Source organism: Caretta caretta, chromosome 2 (genome assembly GCF_965140235.1).
Source record: "Caretta caretta isolate rCarCar2 chromosome 2, rCarCar1.hap1, whole genome shotgun sequence".
In the NCBI taxonomy this organism is placed as follows: domain Eukaryota; kingdom Metazoa; phylum Chordata; order Testudines; family Cheloniidae; genus Caretta; species Caretta caretta.
In genome coordinates, this window is record NC_134207.1 from 235373854 (window position 1) to 235392979 (window position 19126).

Here is a 19126-nt window from a genome sequence, read left to right on the forward strand (position 1 = left end):
GCTAGATTGTCGGGCTCAACAGGTAGTGATCAATGGCTCTGTGTCTAGTTGGCAGCCGGTATCAAGTGGAGTGCCCCAAGGGTCGGTCCTCGGGCCCGTTTTGTTCAATATCTTCATTAAATGATCGGGAGGATGGTGGATTGAACCCTCAGCAAGTTTGCAGATGACACTAAACTGGGAGGAGAGGTAGATACGCTGGAGGGTAGGGATAGGATTCAGAGGGACCTAGACAAATTAGAGGATTGGGCCAAAAGAAATCTGATGAGGTTCAACAAGGACAAGTGCAGAGTCCTGCACTTAGGATGGAAGAATCCCATGCACCACTACAGACTGGAGACCGAATGGCTCGGCAGCAGTTCTGCAGAAAAGGACCGTGAGGTTACAATGGACGAGAAGCTGGATATGAGTCAACAGTGTGCCCTTGTTGCCAAGAAGGCCAATGGCATTTTGGGATGTATAAGTAGGGGCATTGCCAGCAGATCGAGGGACGTGATCGTTCCCCTCTCTTTGACATTGGTGAGGCCTCTTCTGGAGTACTGTATCCAGTTTTGGGCCTCACACTACAAGAAGGATGTGGAAAAATTGGAAAACGTCCAGCGGAGAGCAACAAAAATGATTAGGGGACTGGAACATATGACTTATGAGGAGAGGCTGAGGGAACTGGGATTGTTTAGTCTGCGGAAGAGAAGAATGAGGGGGGATTTGATAGCTGCTTTCAACTATCTGAAAGGGGGTTCCAAAGAGGATGGATCTAGACTGTTCTCAGCGGTAGCAGATGACGGAATGAGGAGTAATGGTCTGAAGTTGTAGTGGGGGAGGTTTAGGTTGGATATTAGGAAAAACTTTTTCACTAGGAGGGTGGTGAAACACTGGAATGCATTACCTAGGGAGGTGGTGCAATCTCCTTCCTCAGAAGTTTTTAAGGTCAGGCTTGACAAAGCCCTGGCTGGGATGATTTAGTTGGGGATTGGTCCTGCTTTGAGGAGGGGGTTGGACTAGATGACCTCCTGAGGTCCCTTCCAACCCTGATATTCTCTGATTCTATGAATATTGCAATCAGTATCTCAATACTACAAAATTCATCCATAAATATTATTAAATAATGCAGCTCCATCTCAATGCATTATAAAGCATGTTATTTTTATAACATTTATTAGGGATAATAATTTAATATATGGTCATGAAGCATATTCTAACAAGTATATAATTTAAACAAGGCCTATTACATGATTTAAAGCTTTAAAATATGCCATATTTTCTTTAATGAGGTATTTGTGTATACATGGACCTTTGGGATTGCTGGGTTCTACGAACGGCTCTGTTGCTGACTCCTCCACTGCAGGAGAACATACCACCACACAAGCACAATATAGATGGGTTTTGGGAGATTAAATGGATCATTGAAAAGCATTTTGAGATCCCCAGATGAAAGGTGTTTCAGAAATTCAGCAAAAGAAGTATTACTGCAATTACTTTACTTTATAAAGAAATCAGGGGCAGGAAACTAGGAAAGGAATCAAAATGGGTGCAAGGGGGAAAATGAGCCAGAATTAATTAGCCACCACAACAGAAACAAGTCAACCATAGCTGTGATGTAACAAAAGATCAAAAATATTTTTGTTTAACATCATAAAGTAAAAAGTGTACAGACAAATAGGTCATAAAGGGATCATGCAAAAACTCAAAGATAAATATTTGATAAAACGCTCCTAAAATCAGGCAAACTGATTTACAATCCCGCTTTGGAACTTGTGTAACAGTGGCTGGCATCAATGAACAGCAGAATACATTTTAAGGGAAAGAATAATGAGTAACAGCTAGACAGAGTAAATACTGAAAAAATACAAATAAAATAAGGATGATGATTCAGATGCCAAAAACTTGGAATCCTACTGAAGCATGTTTTATTAACCACTTACGTACACACTTAACAGCATTCTGGTTTGGAGTCACTTGGGCAGACGTGCATTTAATTACAGTTTGCTATGGCCAAGGGTTTTTTTTAGTGAAAAGAATTTAGCTGAACAGACAGGAGAGACCTGAACTAGAGACCAAAAACATTGAACATATTTTTGACTCCTATTAACCTTCTGGACTACCAATGTTCTGTATCTGTAAACAAAGAAAATAAAGGAAGCTATTGTACATTTGGTCAAGTTTCTCTAAATTATACACAACTACAGTACCACATATATTGGTAATGGACTTAAATGATGCCACTTCCTGGGAGACTGACACATTATCAGTCTTAATATATTAAAAATACTGGCATGCCTTTGACAGAAAGATTGAAATTTTACAAGTAATTTGCTGCTTATTGTATACATGAAAGAAATGCACTCAAGAGCAGGGCAGGTAAAAATTGATGATCTTATAAGAATTGGGCTTTATTTACACCCGATTTTTAAATTTAAATTAAATACCTTTTTCTTTTTGAAAATCTAATTAAAATTAAATTTGAAATTATGAAATTAAATTTGAAATTAAATCCTAACGTTACTATCATCTACTCAAATAATTTACATTAAATAAATACATTAAATATATTCATGTAGTACAGGGTTGCTGCTGAAGTTATTAAATAAATACATTAAATATATTCATGTAGTACAGGGTTGCTGCTGAAGTTTTAAAGAAAGTCAAACCGCTAAACTGGTGGAAATCGCTCCCTGTCTAACCATCTGATGCCAGAATTTGTTGAAGTGCTCATCAGGCTTTTGACCGTAGTAGCCTCTTTTGCAGGTGTTGAAAATATTTTCTTAATATCAGTTTATTTAACTAGTTCAGTTCCTCATTCATTCAGCGCTTGAGAAACCATCTGGGATTGCAAAAGCAGGAAATGCTCGAGATAAAGCTTGAGAAACTGATTAGGATAAAAAAAGAGGTGGGAGGATGAAATCTACTGGTTTTAAAATCTTGAAGGACATGGTGACCAGGAACAATTAGTTCAATTGACTAACTACTGATAGCACTTCTTTGTTTTATAAATCAGTTTTAAATGCAGATCATGTTTTGATAAGCTTATTTTTTCCTCTTATGTATTCTGAACATATAAGGTAGCTTTATTTAACCAATAAAAATGTAAAAGGCTGTTTCTGCGCATTTTCAATTAAATTCCAATTTCCATCCAAATGCAGCTGGATACAAATCACAAATAAAAAAAATCAATTATCTAGTATATAAAAAAAAGCATTCACCATTTAACACAATACACACTATACAAATTAAGAATCTGAATAAAATTATGTTAAGCTATATACTTGTTTAAATAAACATGTGCAGATATAGTGCATATATGCCAAATTATACCAACCAATAAGAATCAACTTATTGGTTGGTATAATTCTTAGGAAAATTACTAAAGAGGACAAATGGAAAGCAAGATTAAAATAGGTTATTTAAAGCAATGTATCTTTCTTACTGATTCAAATCAGTTATTAAACCACCTTCCTCAAGAGGCCAATTTTATGAAAGGAATACTTTTAAGAGGCATGCGATAGCTGAACATCCCTAGGTGTAGCAAGAAACTGGAAGGCATTAGTCTGAAGGAAAGTTTGGTTGGATTTCTGTGAAGGATGCAAAACAGTAAGATGCGATCCCACAGAGTACCCTGAAAACAACCCTTTCTCCCTGCCTGCTGGCTAATAGTACTTTGCTCCTGGTCAAATCCTCCCCCATCTTCACCAAAATCTAAACAAGTCATCTAGAACAACTGGATCATGTTTATTTTGTTTTAGGAACAGAAAAGTAATAATAATAAAAGGAGCAAAATCTGTCTATTTAAAACGTCAACTCTACATAACATCAGCAAGTTTTTATTCCCTAGGCATTTAAGTCTGGATAATACACCTAGATAGTCTGGAACCCAGTTCCACTGTACTAACAAGATCAGTATTTTATACCAAGTGGATACCAGTGTACATACTTCTGCAGATAAAGCCATGAGGAAGCAGTTTGCCAATACCAGGATAAAATTTTACACAAAATCAATATTCTTCTCTCTTCCACCGTATAGTAAATAGAAAATCCCTTAGATTTTCCAAGTAACTTTTACTCAAAAGGCTTAAAAAATGCTTAACCAATTATATTCAGAATATAACAAGGGAACTCTTCATCCATTGAAATATAGTCACCATTGGGGCCAAATGTAGCAACACCACACAATGGTTTAAAACAGAAGTGAAGAATACTGTACCCACCTACAACTTCAAGGGTTGACAGAATGTTAATTATTCAAGGCACATTATTAGTAACTAATACCGCTCTACTCTTTTAAAAAGTGCCATTTGATCTTTAATGAACACAAGTAGCTGGAGCCTCAGTAAAAAATCATCTCCAAAAGACTGCATTTAAAGCAGCATATGGATTCCTAGTATCATGAGTAATAATTAGGTGACTCAAGGGTGTACCCCTACTGAATCAATAGCATCACTTCCTTATGTTCTTTGGAGGTCTCACATCCAAGAGACAGCTGCATAGCTTATGAAAACTTCACAGGATCACACGGTGTTGAGACAGCAGACAAAAAAAAAACAAAACTATCTACTCTTTCTTGTACCTTGCAGAGAGCCATTACCAAAATTAAATACCTCTGTCATAATTGAAAGCTCCTTTGGATTTTAATCTTCATACCTGTTTAAAATCTGGAAGTAAGCCACATTTGTCACAAGTTCTTGGGAAATCTTTTTTGTTTAAATTAAACCCAACCCTTTTTACACAATCTTTTATTGTAATGTGGCATTATTTGACTGTTACAGTATGACATTTAAATTGTATGTGGTTAGAGAATTCTTAACCACTCAAACAAGATATATATAATCTATGCATGAAACCATACAGAACCTCTTAATATACCTAAGTCAGACTTCATGTAAAACTTGCATATGTGACAAACTAAGACCTTTAACAGTGGAAGAGCACTAAGCTTTTGAGATACAAAATATACTCCCCCCGCACACAATAAATGTTTATTGGTTACATGCCTTGCTGTCTTATGCTAATGCACTAAGAAGAAACGTGGGCTTGTGTAATAATTAATGGTGAGGATGTACCAATCAATCAAACAAACAACTTATATGCTTTCTATACCAACTTGACAGTATGAAAAACCACCTGTCCATTCACAGAGAAAGTTCCTCTGTTAAAGCTAAAGAAGAAAATAATATGCATTCTCTGAGAGACCTTTGCCCTCCAATACACAAAAATTCTCTTCACTATTTCATGTTAGATATCATGAAGTGACTCCCAGCTTGGTTGGGAAGTTTACCTATTAGTTCTAGACAAAAACGGTTGCCATGGACCCATGACCCAAGAGGGCTGCATGACAATACATCTGGTACTCCCTTGCATCACTCAACCTTTCAAGCAATGTCAATTAATTAATCTGCACCTAAATTAACCTGGGAAGCGAAGCTTGATATTTACTACATGGAAAATACTGTGCATGTTTACATTCAAGATGATGCAGCCAGATGCAAATCAGCATGTGTGGGAAAAGGTCTGCAGAGCCTAGGTTTCCAATGGATTAAAGAATAAGCATAACTACCACAACTCAGATGATATGGTGATGAGTGCAACTTAACCTGAATACAACAGAAACACATCTCACCCTTGATACTGAAATGTCCTCTTCTCTGTAACTCGCTCTGTGCCTTCTCATCTACCCAGAACACTGCAAAGCTCTTTACTTGCTGCTTCTTAAGTCCCTTGTGGGCGTCCTTTTCCCTTCCACACCAACGTCATGCTTCTTATTCTCACCTTCTTGGCTCTGTACAACTCTGTCCCCATTTATGTCTCTGCCCATGACAACCTTCATGACCTTCCATTCATCCTGCTCTTACTCAGTCCTATTAATTGTTCCCTGCTTGCAGATTTGCACCATCTTTTGTTCCACCGCTTACACCTGGAACAGCTCCTCCCTCCCCAAGTCCTGGCAATGAACAGCTTCCCCCTACTTAGAAATCAAATCCCTTAAGACCAGGTTTTTTTCACAAATCGTTATTACAATTATCCTCACCCATATCACCACACCACTAATCATTTTCTAAGAAAGACTAACGGTCCTTGGGGCAGCAACCTTATATTTTACAGTGTTTTGAAAAGCATTATAAGCACTGATTCTGCTGAATTATTTCTAATGAATAAAAAATGATCACATGCACAATGCTCCACTGCAAATAAGATCAGATCAGATCGTGGAGTAAAAACCAGAAAAAGGTATATAATTTTGGGAGTTGTGGAAGAAATTGAAGAAAATTCTAGAGAAACATTTTGAATCACAATGGGTTTTCCTAGACATACTATACAGCACACAACGAATGAAATATTTTTCCTCTTCTGAAAAATACTCCAGTGTTTACCATCCTAAATGTCTATTTGGTTAAGTAGTGTTGGAAAAAATCCACACAGAGGGAAGGTTTAAATGACTTCTAATTAGCCACCTGAATGTTGTTCTCTTGATTTAAACCCTATAAATTAGAGACAAAGTAGTAAAACAATATACTTTATACATATTACACTGATACAATTAATCTGTTTAGCTCACCTATAAATGGAATGGATGCCAAGGAATCACCAGGTGGGCTGGAACCTGATGCTTTCCTTTCTTCAATTCTTTTTATATGCACCTCTCTACGTGCATCATTAGGTAACCAACAGGTAGTGTCTGAGACAGCCTCCTGGTCATTTACTGCTAGGATGTAGGATTGTTGTCTCAAAGGCTGTGGAGTCTGGTGACCAGAAGGAGATTTTTCCCGGAAGACAACTGTTTCTGTGTCATTTTCCGGAACATCTGGTTGCTGAATTTCAGGCTCTTGTGCATTTTCCCTTTCAAAATGTTGAATTTTTTGTCTAAAGGAAACATCTAAGTTATCAGAGGTAGCTGAGCTCTCGCTCATCTGTTGGACAAGTCTGGCTGAAGCTGCAGTTGAAGTGAGGGGTTGGATGCTCTTGCCAATTTCTGTTTTGTGGTCTGGGGCATCTTCTCCTCGGATCCTTGATTGCTGATTTAACAGATCACTCTGATGCAAGTGATTTACTGCTCTTTGGTCTTTGGCCACAATATCCAGGCTCTGATTAATGGGAAGTGAAGATTTTTCTGCATAGGGAACAGAGGTCTTCAAAGAGTTACTTTTAGAACTTCTGTCTGTCACAAGAGACAGTCTCTCTTGTGAGGTGGTTGTAGGCTTTGAAATGCCACCAGCTATTTGAAAATCCCTAGTCGGCTGCAGTGTTTTTACATCTGATGGAACTTTCTGGAACTGAGAAGCAGACACAGAGGCTCTATTGCTTTTTCGCCTGTCTGAATTATAAGCACCTGGAGCCACAGAAAAATGGGGACCTCGAAGGGACATATGAAATGCGTGCTGTCTAGATCTTTCATAAATACCTCGCCGATCATCTTGCTCAGTAAATCCAGTCCACTTGTAAGTCTTTTTTCTGTCTTCATTTGAATCTGCAACAAGATTCTCAGCACAAAAATTTTCTGTTTCACCCTGCTTGCCAAGGTAATCCCACGACTGAGTTCTGTGGCTCCTAGAACTAATAGATGGCGAAGTTAATGCATCTTGTGAAGCACTTCTTGGCCACTCTTTCATCAACACAGGATCTTCAAGTCTTTCCTGGGACACGCTCCGTTGTCGGATCTGAACAGACTGTGGAACCCTATCATGAGAGGTGCTTCTGCGTCGTACCTGTGAAATAGTGCGATTTGGCACCACATAATCAGTTGCGTTTTGAGAGGCCGCTCTCAAACTATCCAATCTTTCCTGTATTGTTCGGCAGCCGTACATGTGCAAACGTCTGTTATCAATGTACTCTTTGTAGGTTTTGTAGTTTTTCCAGTCTATGTGCTGGTGGGAGTTTGGAGAAGTATAGTGATTAGTAGAGGTTGGGGGAGAACCTGCAGGTGGTCTAGTGCTTGAGATCCCTTCTGGGTGTCCTCCATAATTTCCAGATTTACTTGTCATTCCAGTGGGATCTACTGGCCTTGTAAGTGGAGTCTGAGGAAGTACAACGGCAGTGGACACTGAAGATGGTGGTGATGTGGTCCATGCTTTTGTTTTTAAAGTGGTTTGATCCTTTAAGCCATACCTCACTTCCTCCGTCCTGTGTGATGGACCAGCATGATTGGTTCTACACGATGGCAAATCTACAGCCTTCTCAGAAGGCACAACAACAGTCCTTATGGTTTCATTGCAAACACACACAGCTGTATTTGATTTTGCAATGTCTGTTGGTGATGGAGGCACTTGTATTTCCATTCTATAGGCCCTGTCTGGTTGCATCAATGTTCGTACTGGTCTAGTGGCTTGCTGCTTGCCCAATGAAGAGTCAGAAGGCGGTATGTCTACAGACTGTGCCATGACAGAAGCTGTGGATGTTAGTCGAGGATAACATATTGGTGGTGGTTCAGGAATGTTGTGAGCATTGCCACTATAGGCTTCATTGCCTTTCAGGTAGGCATCTTGGGAATACGCCTGTGGATGGACGATTTAAAAAAGTGTTAATTCACAGAAAACAGAGATGGAAAGATCACCACACTGAGTCCATTCTCCTGCAACGGCAGGATAAAGTCCCTAGAGAGAAGACAGCTTGGATATTAAATTCATACTACACTTGATCTTAAATAACAGCACAGTTTAAAAATGTATAAAAATAGTACATTTCTTCCCTTAATGCTTCCTTGCTGTTTGGAAATGTAACATGTGAAGTCACTACAGAAAAGAAAAAAACAAAAAACTCACTTTAGAAACCAAATGAATTACAAATTTCTAAAAATCAATGCAGGTAGATGAGACATTTCCCAAGATTTGTGAGCACAAACTAAAGGATTAATCCCCACCACCACCCAATTTCTTCCAACCATACTACTTCAAATATTCCTCCCTTTTAAGCCTCTTGATGCTGAGAGCCAGGATTTCACAGCAATCGACAGGTTAAATGACTGCATAATAAATTTAACCAGCACTAGAATATTCTCTGTTGTCTTGCCATTTAAAAGATTGTATACAAATGCTATCTACTTCTTCCTGTAATATAGATTCTCATATGTAAAAGGCACTGTTGCTAAATGTAAAATGAATAAATTAGAGTGACTGATAACATCTTTGTTGCCAGCCAACACCCACCACCCTTTAAACAATCTTACATGTTATAGAAGACATTCAATAAATGACACTATTATAAAATTAGTTGCTTAAATTGACAGATATAAATTTGAAAATACATGCGTACCTACTATTGTCTATACACCATTACCGTAAAATGCAAACTAAAATTTCGAATTAATTTGCTGTGTATGTTTAATAATTCACATCTTACCTTGTGTTTAAGAGCCTGACTCCTAAGAAAAATGGTTAGATTACATTTTGCACGTTTCATCAGTCTCCCTTTTGCATCAAGAGACATTTCTGTAATCATTGCAAAACCAACAGCATATACACAAAATCAAAGTCAAATAACATTTAAAAACTACTACGTTATTTTAAAACTTTAGCATTACTTGGTTTAATTAAAATGTGATGAAATAGAGAGCTGACAATTCCAATCTTGCCAATACAGCAAATGACTAAAATGATTTCCCAGATCTTTTATATAGTTTAGGTGTGGTATCATATTACAGCATTTCCTGCTCAAATCATAACATGCTCAATTCAGACAATCAACATGACTTGTCTTAGCATTAGACAGGTTGTAAAAGCCATAGTGCAGCCATAAACATAAGACTGAGAGCAAAGTACTGAGGGGGAGGGCGAGGCACTTAAAACACTGCTGCAAAAAACATTATGTTGAGCATTAGTTAAGTGCAGAATATTAAAGCAAACTGAAAAGAAATCAACCAAGTAACACAGGCATACTCTACAAATTAACAGGGTTATACGCTATGAAGGGAATTTAGCTGATCAGCATATCGAGCTCACTTCCAGCATCTCGCAGGTTTTAATATTCTGGCTTCTTATAAATCTTAAGAAAAACATGCCTTACAAAAATCTGAGAAATTGCTACTGTGTACATTTCTTACCAGTGCTGTGACATCCTTTGTAAACTGCAGCTGGCAGAAAATAGGAAAATATAGTAAAAGCTGCTTACAGATGTAAAGACAGAATTATGTTGTCATACTGATTCTGGATACAGCAAGCTAAAAATACATCTAATACCAATTTCTCTGGAAGGTACCAACAGAGGTAAAGGGCAGTGGAGTATAAAAAAATAACTTCAGGTTCTTTGTGGACATGTCCATCTCCTGCTTCTTGCGTTTATTCTCTACCCGCTCCGGAAAGCAAAATACATTTGTGCCATGTTGTCTTGGTGCATCTTTACTGCTGCATGCAGAGTGCTCTGGTTATGTGTAACAAGGCTTCCCTTCCACTAGAGCAACATTACTGTCTCATCTCCCCTGAGCTGCTACCATCCCTGCTTCCAGATGACGAAATGAGGTCTTCATTATGCATTTGAAACAGTGCACCCCTTCCCCACATGTATCTGAACATAACCACAAGCTGTCAGCTGACTGCAGCTGCTTTCACACTATATATCTGAAATTAGAGGGATGATTCTGCAGAAACATCCTCCCCATGTGATTGGTTTCATTTTTTTCCACCCCTCACAAAACAGGAACAAGCTGTGTTTCCATTACATGTTGCACCCTAATAGTTTTTTTATCTATATGTTTTTCCCTATAGCAGAATATAAAAACTATTTTTATACTTTTATATAAGTGGATATATGTGATCTTGACAGGCTCCCAATAAAATTTAAAAAGAAATGAGAAGGAAGGAAAGACACCCAGAAACATGCAAATGAAATAACAGACTATTATCATGCAAAATAATTAAGACCAGGCAGAATTTTGCCCGTTTGTAAGGCAAAAAACCAAAATAGTTCTCCTTCCTGGACTAAGCTAATGTTAACGTTCTCCATCAGACTTAAGTTATAAACTGTGTTGGAGTTTGCATCTTTGTAAAATATGTCCACCATCAACAATGCTTCATGAACTTTGAAGAAAAAAAAATGCTAAGATCTAAACTGACAAGATCTGGAGATGCCTCAAACTACAAGAGACTGGAAATGTAATAATTATGTACTGACAGAAACCTGGATGTTGAACTATTAACATGCTTCAGAAGATAACTAACTGTCTGACGATGCTCAAAATAGGGCTGATACTTTTTTTAAACATATTATGTACACAAAGGTATATGCATTTATGATCACAGCTGCTTAATATCTGTACAGAGAAGGCTCACTATTGTGAAGAAACGAGAGTTGGTTAAAAAGGGCTCTGAGGGATTGGGAGAATTCCCTAATGAGCTAATTCAGTCCAAGCTTCATTTTCAGTGGAGAAAAAACAGAGTGAGGAGTTTCCACACTTGTATTAATTAAATCCTTCCTTTTATAATCCCAGTTACGGGCCTGCACAGAAATACTGTAACATTTAAGGAAGTGAAAGCACTGAGTTTTATTACTGTCCCAATAATACTATAAGCGGAGGAAATGAATGATGAGATACTGGTAATATTATTATTTAGTCTGAAAAATTTTAACAGCTTTAATCAGCCAGTCAATGATGAATTTTAAAAATAGGTTCAAGAATCTTACGTGCATCAATATACATTTTCTGGCATTCATATCTCTATTTGCATATAGTTGAAAATATATTGGGGGAAAATTTGCATATTCTTTTCAGTCTTTTAGTTCCTCTTAATAGTTTAATATGTGAAAGACTAATATAGTGTCTCAAACCTGTTGCACTAAAAGATGTGTTTACAAAAATTAGCCACTGTGGTTTGGCTTAAATTACAGTAGTGACCTTTTGATTTTTTAAAAGCGCTACCCCATTTAAGGCCCTGATGACAAGAGTTGCCAAACACATAGGAATGCATTGAGAGTTTTGGAAGCACAGCACTCACAAAATTTCTCTTTTTAATGATCCAAAAGAACTGCATCTTTGTATACATTCCTACTTCCCATAAAAATATGATTCAGTTCTATGAAAGCATGCTGTAGAACTATAATTATACTTCCCCTGTAAATCTGTTGCTCTGCTTCAGCTAGGGTGACCAGATGTCCTGATTTTACAGGGACAGTCCCAACACTTGGGGCTTTGTGTTATATAGGCGCCTGACATCCCGCACCCCCATCCCGATTTTTCACACTTGCTGTCTGGTCACCCTAACTTCAGAGGTTCTCAAACTGTGGGTCGGGACTCCAAAGTGGGTCGCAACCCCATTTTAATGGGGTCGCCAGGGCTGGCTTAGACTTGCTGGGGCCCAGGGTCAAAGCCTGAGCCCTACCATGAAGGGCTGAAGCCCAAGTGCTTCAGTCCTGGGCAGTGGGGATCAGGTTACAGGCCCCCTGTGTGGGGCTGAAGCCCTTGGGCTTTGGTCCCCCCACACCCGGGGTAATGGGGCTTGGGCAGTCTCAGGCTTTGGTCCCTCCTCCTGGGGTCATGTAGTAATTTTTGGGGGTGGGGGGTGTGTCCAAAAGAGGGTTGCGGTGCAATGAACTTTGAGAAACCGTGCTCTACTTATAAGCTAAAGGGAAATGCAGCCATTATTTAGAAGAAAACCCTGTTTTTAATCAAGTTGAGTAAGAATAATCTACATCATAAAAAACACTATAATTCTATCCCTCTCCCTCATCCTCTGCCTGTCTTTGTTTGTATATTTGTATGCAGAACTTTTCAGCAAAGAGACTATTTGTACAGCACCTAACACAATGGATCTCTAATAAGAAAATTTCATCCTATTTTAAGTAAATAAATGTTTTATCAACTCATATTACATTAAATAATGAACATAAGATGTTCATTCATTTTTGTAATTTTCACTACTTTTTTATACCATTTGGCACTAGAACTACGAAAATGCAAAGCCAGTTTTTCTTTTTCTTTCCAGGGTTATTACCTGAAACCACCACACTTGGTCAAATTTTAATTAAAAACACACAGTTCCATTTCAGAAACATCTAAAACAACATGCTGGGATAAGCGATTTCAAAGATCATCATGGTAAACTTTGTAACCTGAGAATTTGCGCCCATTGGCCCCAATCCACAGACACATTTGAGCACATACTTAACTTTAAGCACATAAAAAGTCTGAATTATTTCAATGGGACCACCTGCACACTTTAAGATAAGCACATGTTTAAGTACTTTACTTGTTCAGGTACCCCCTTGGAGAACTGAGCCATTGGCATGGCTTCTTCCCTCCCCAGCCAGTTGCATTTTCTTAAGATTTCATTTCTTTACTAATCCATTTAATTGTGCTCTTGCCTATTCCTGCCCTTCACTATTCTGCATGAACAGGGGAGCACTAGATCAGACAGTTCTCTTTTAAAAGAGGGATGCATCTTGTCACTCATCTTGCAGCATCACTGTTTAGTTTATTTGTGCCAAGATCACATTTGTGCCAAGAATACAACTCAACGGGGTTCATTTAAATGAAAAAGCCCCAACATATTACTGATGTTTTCATAGGATATTAAATGTCTCTTTAAATTGGTCATTTATGTGATGGAAATGATATTTTCTAAATATCATTCCTTAATGCCATAAAACAGGATTTACTGAGCAGGTTAATACTATATATTTCTATCCTCTTCATCTCCCTATTCCTTGGGCATAATACCTGCAACATCTCCCATCCCCAACTGTTTACTGGTAAAGCTTTACATTAACTTCTGTGGGCAATAAATGTTTGCTTTAATTCAAAAGCTAAAAGCCTCAATTAACCAAACACCCCAAGAGTACAGTCAAAATACAACTTCTGTTGAAATATACTTGATTACAAAATATTTCATAGTTTGAAAGGATAATAAAATGTCATGGAAGATCAATATGGACCCATTAGTTTGAGGGAAGCTACATGATTCAGGTAATTAGTAAAGGGACACAGACTTTTAGCACCAGGTGGGTAGTGACTGAAGACCAGTTACGATCCAATAATAGCTAGATGTCTATATGAAATAAATTGACAGATTAGGTTCACTTCCTTGTGGACTTGTCTGCACCACAAAAAACACCATCGCAGTTTGAAATTATTGATTTCTTTGTTGGCCCTCTCTCAAGGACATTGACAGCCTCCAGGGTCATCTGATACCCTAGTGCTCCTCTTCCACAACCCCAAAATTTTCCTTAGATTTGACGCTGTTACTGTAGCTACAGCCTCAGTAAAAGCAGGTTGGAGAAGTGGAAATCTTCCCTCAGTTTCACATAACCAATGTATTCTTGGGGGGGGGTTTTTGGTTTTTTTTTAAAGTCTCCTTCCTCTGAAGCATCACAGATAGAAACAGCTGGTAATGGAACACTGGACAGTGCATTCTAAAGCTCTGAGGTGGCACCAAGCATTCTCTCTCCGGTGCTTGGCTGACTGGTTCTTGCTCACATGCCCAGGGTCTAAATCACCGTATGTGGTATTGTGAAGGAATTTCCCACAGGTCAGATTGGCAGAGACACCTTGGGATTTTTTTTCCCCGCACTTTCCTCTGCATCACAGCATGCAGGTGACTTGCTAGTATTATCTGGGTCTCTCTAATTAATGCCCTGGCATTGATGCACCTTGATCCTGCCTACTCTCTGCCCACAGCACGTTACAGTTTAACCTCCTATGGACTGTAATTTTGGTTGTTGGGTTTAGTTGCGGGAACTGGGTGGCACTGGTGGCCAGTGATATAAAGGAGGTCAGACTAGATTACCTCCATTTTGGCCTTAAACTCTACGACTAGGAGAGTAACAGGTGGGAGTCGGCCCACCACCAGCAGAAGAGAAAGCAGCAGCAGAATTGTTATTTTGGGGAGTCCTTATTCCCACCCCTTGTTGACAATCAGGAAGTGAGTGCCAGTTCGTTAAAAGAGAAATCTGATCTCAAAACATGAGAGAATTAAAAAGAAAAAAGGGTATGTTCAAGGGACTTTGAATTTTGAAAGCTGTTTTGGGGCTGAGAGCAATACTTTATTTCTTCTTGGTATAATTAAGTATGTAAAGCTAGATGTATATTTTTAAGATCTGGATACATTCAGCTGGCAATTACTTGGTTTTCTCCTTCCCAGACTACATACAGGACCATTTGGAACAATAGTTAGCTTGACAAAAGAAGCACCTCTGCTCACCATGACCCATGTCCGAAATACCAAAATTCAAATTCAAAATCCCTCAATTTTCAGTTTCGGGAAGGATTAAATTGCACGTCATCAGAACATAAGAACGGCCATACTGTGTCAGACCAATGGTCCATCTAGCCCAGTATCCTGTCTTTGGACAGTGGTCAATGCCAGGTGCTTCAGAAGGAATGAACAGAACAGGCAGTCATCAAGTGATACATCAGCTGTTGTCAACCCCCAGCTTTTAGCAGTCATAGGTTAGGGATGCCCAGACCATGAGGTTGCAACCCTAAGCATTAACGGACCTGTCATCCATGAATTTACCTAATTCTTTTTTGCACCCCGTTGTACTTTTGGCCTTCACAACATCCCCAGGCAATGAGTTCCACAGGTTGACAGTGTTGTGTGAAGTAGTACTTCCTTACGTTTGTTTTAAACCTGCTGCCTAGTGGGTGTGAAATTATGTGAACGAATAAATAACATCTCCTCCAAATATTCATAATTTTATAGACCTCTGTCATGTCCTCCATCATGGTGTGGGCATCCCATACATTTATACAGTGGCATTATGATATTTTCTGGCTTATCTGTCCCTTTCCTAATGGTTCCCAACATGGTTAGCTTTTTGACCACCACTGCACATTGAGCAGATTTTTTCAGAGAACCATTCACAATGATTCCACAATCTCTTTCTTGAGTGGTAACAGCTACTTTAGATCCATCATTTTGTATGTATAGTTGGGATTGTTTTCTCCAATGTGCATTACTCTGCATTTATCAACACTGAATTTCATCATCCAGTCACCCAGTTTTCAGAGATCCCTTCATAACTCTTCGCAGTCTACTTTGGACTTAACTCTCTTGAGTAATTTTATATAGTCTGTAAATTTTGCCATCTCACTGTTTACCCTTTTGTCCAGATCATTTATAAATATGTTGAACAGCACTGGTCCCAGTACAGATCTCTGGGGGACACCACTATCTACCATTCTGGAAACTGACCATTTATTCGTATCCTTTTTTTTAATCTTTTAAACCAGTTACTGATCCATGAGAGGACCTTCCCTCTTCTCCCATGACAGCTTACTTTGCTTAAGAATCTTTGGTGAGGCACAGTGTCTAATGCTTTCTGAAAGTCCACATCCTTTAATTTAAAAAAGAAAACAAGATTAACCCACATTACAAATAAATAAATTGCTCTTCTCTCAAAAAGTACAATGCAGTCAGTTTTGTAAGGAACAGCAAATTGTAACATGCTGTCATTTATTTCAAATGCTCAAATACGTTGCCATTGATGGGACACCAAATGAAAAATAGCTTAATGATCTTTTCCTGAATCCAACCTCAGTGGTTTTATTTAAACATAAAGTAGAATACCCTTCTGACAAAGTTACAGTCAGTAGCTCTTGGACACTTCAAAGATGACATCTACAAGTTGCCAAAGTAATCCACAAGGACGCATTTATGTTCCCTTTTGGGCTAGTTTCCAAGAGGAGATGACTGTTTTGAATCTTTCAAAGTAAGGTAGTTGGAGGTGTGATGCAACCAAAATAGATGACCTTTTGAGTTCTGCAGCTGATGATGGAATCTCTAGAGAATGAAAAATGGGAGTCCCTAAACTCTCTCAAGCCCCGGTAAGGAGTGAAACTTTCACTGTGAAGAAAGAAAAGGAGTACTTGTGGCACCTTAGAGACTAACTAGAGAGAGCATGCTTTGTGTGTATAAAAAGGTCTTCTACACTTTCCACAGTATGCATCCGATGAAGTGAGCTGTAGCTCACGAAAGCTTATGCTCAAATAAATTGGTTAGTCTCTAAGATGCCACAAGTACTCCTTTTCTTTTTGCGAATACAGACTAACACAGCTGTTACTCTGAAACTGTGAAGAAAGTCTGAGAATCTGGGTAATAGTTAAAAGGGCTGGATTACATGAGACATCTATGTCTAAGCATGAAGTGTTTGTCTTCTGCTATTACTGCATTTAGAGTCGATTTAGGGTAGTATTTGTGGCTCTGTTTGTGCTATTATGTTTAAATCAATATATTGCTACTGTGCTCTTTATATATTAGTGTTCCAGCACAGAAGGGGAAAACTAATAATGGAACTAAAGCACCATGGGAGTGGTGAAGCAATTTATAAACTGTATACATCTCATCAAAAGGAGGGCTAACCGTGTTAGAGGAGTAAACGGATGGAACCAGCATGAGAACAACACACACAAAACTTAACTGCCACTAACTTTCCTGAAGGTATCCTCATAAAACAGAATGATTAGCCCCTTTAAGAAAAAGCCACTGCCATTAAGTATCACTGGATTTAAAAGTTAACATATTACTGGTTCCCTGGAAGATATTTAGATTACATCCAATCAAATTTTTTTTTTACACTCCTATCATTCAAAAAAAAGCTGAATGGGTCATTCAGGAAACTGAGGTTTTATTTTATTTTTTAAAGAAAGGGGTAGAAGTCCTTGCATCTCTTCACATGAGAAATGTTGTGAGTGCTACAGCCATAACACCCAAAATACATGAAGAGTGCCTCATGACAGAAAATAACTACCCATGGTTGAGAAATGATACACACAGACAGGAAGATGGCTGCTACAATAAGATTTTAAAGGCTGGAGAGAATATAATATGGAGATCCTTAGGGCTCCAAGATGGATACAAGCCTGCCACCACCTTCCCTCCCACAGAAAAAATAAAACATGGTCTTTGGGGGAAAAAAGTGCCAATTCGGCAGTTATACAACACCATACAAAACTGGTCAATTCTGGGAAAAAGTCCAGATCTATGGGAAGAGAGTACGTCTGTGTCTTTTGGCAATAAGTGCAGATTTCAGAGTCAACTCTCAGGGAGCAGCAGCTCTTGAAAAATGCAGCAGCTGCAGCCATGTATGGAGCTTTCCTTTTAAAAAGGAATTTCACAGTAAGACTATTACATGTATTAACACCTAGACCCTCCCATACCCACCTTTTTCCGGCAAGCTAAGTGCAAAAGGTTGTATATTTTTTCCAACAGTCTACTTTCTGCTCTTGCTAGAAAATTATCTCCAGTGTTATACACAATAGCTTCCAACCATAGCTGTTTGAGGGCAACATTAAATGAGTTTAAATATTTCATTTCGTAACAAGGCAGAATGATGAGTTATGTAAAAAAACTCAATGGGCCATCTAAACTCTGTTTGACTCCATTGACATCACTTTGAATGTACGGTGTTAAATTATATACATCTTTATAAATATAGCTTTGTTTCACAGTGCACTTGATTGATTATTGTTACATCAGTTGAAAGTTACAAATTATTCTAAAAAGCTTCTTTTAGTAAAGAAAATAGCAACACACAATTGTGCTTCTGTCCTTTAAACTTTTAGGGTAAGGAAAAATAGATTTCTGATTACATGGAGTATCGCTAAACTCTGATATTTCATGCCAGATACTCACTCACTGAGTAGCTTTTCTGTTCTAGCCTCAGTTCAGCATCTGTCTTGCCTGGAATCTGCTCTAAAATTCAATGCAACTGTACAAGATTCCTGTTTCTAGATATTTTAACAATGCTCCATCCTAGTTTTCAAAAGATTTAATTCCTTCCTCTTAATAAAATAATTGTCAATTGTGCCAATTGCTGAAACTGAATATCATGGTTAGGGACACTGCTACGGGACGAAGTGAGATGCATACCTGGGCAATTTTTACGGGCAAAGGGCTGAAGGGGCCCAGATCTGGCAGCGCCTCCATCAGAGGCTTTGTTCTGATCCCACTTCCTCTAGATGCTGCTGAGTTGTTACACAGAAGCCACCAGCCAGAACTACAGCTGGCTTCATTGCTGCTTTCAGGGAAGCGGATTTCTCCCTGTACAGTTACATATCCTCTTCCGATCTTTGCTAGGCCTTCCTCCCCTCCAATGCCCACAGAAGCACCTCTATTTGGGCCTCTGGTTCTCCTCTTTATCTATCCAACAGAACAGCTCCTTTTTAGAGACATGTAATAGTTTGCAATATTTTTGTCATCTTTGTATAATTACACGT

General features: G+C 38.6%; 1 protein-coding gene across 5 annotated transcripts in view; it reads right to left on the reverse strand.

The window, feature by feature from the left end:
• Positions 1 to 19126, reverse strand: part of ARHGAP21 (Rho GTPase activating protein 21) — a 187756-nt gene that overhangs the window by 37499 nt on the left and 131131 nt on the right. For 3 of the 5 annotated variants that reach the window (XM_048837869.2, XM_048837865.2, XM_048837868.2), the window contains 2 exons: positions 10022 to 10051; positions 6545 to 8477 (listed from right to left, as the gene is read on the reverse strand). In XM_048837869.2, the coding sequence (XP_048693826.1) occupies positions 6545 to 8477; positions 10022 to 10051 (1963 nt within the window). Of the gene's footprint in view, positions 1 to 6544; positions 8478 to 9321; positions 9475 to 10021; positions 10052 to 19126 lie in introns of those variants that run through there. The other 2 variants (XM_048837870.2, XM_048837866.2) reach the window with 2 other exon arrangements.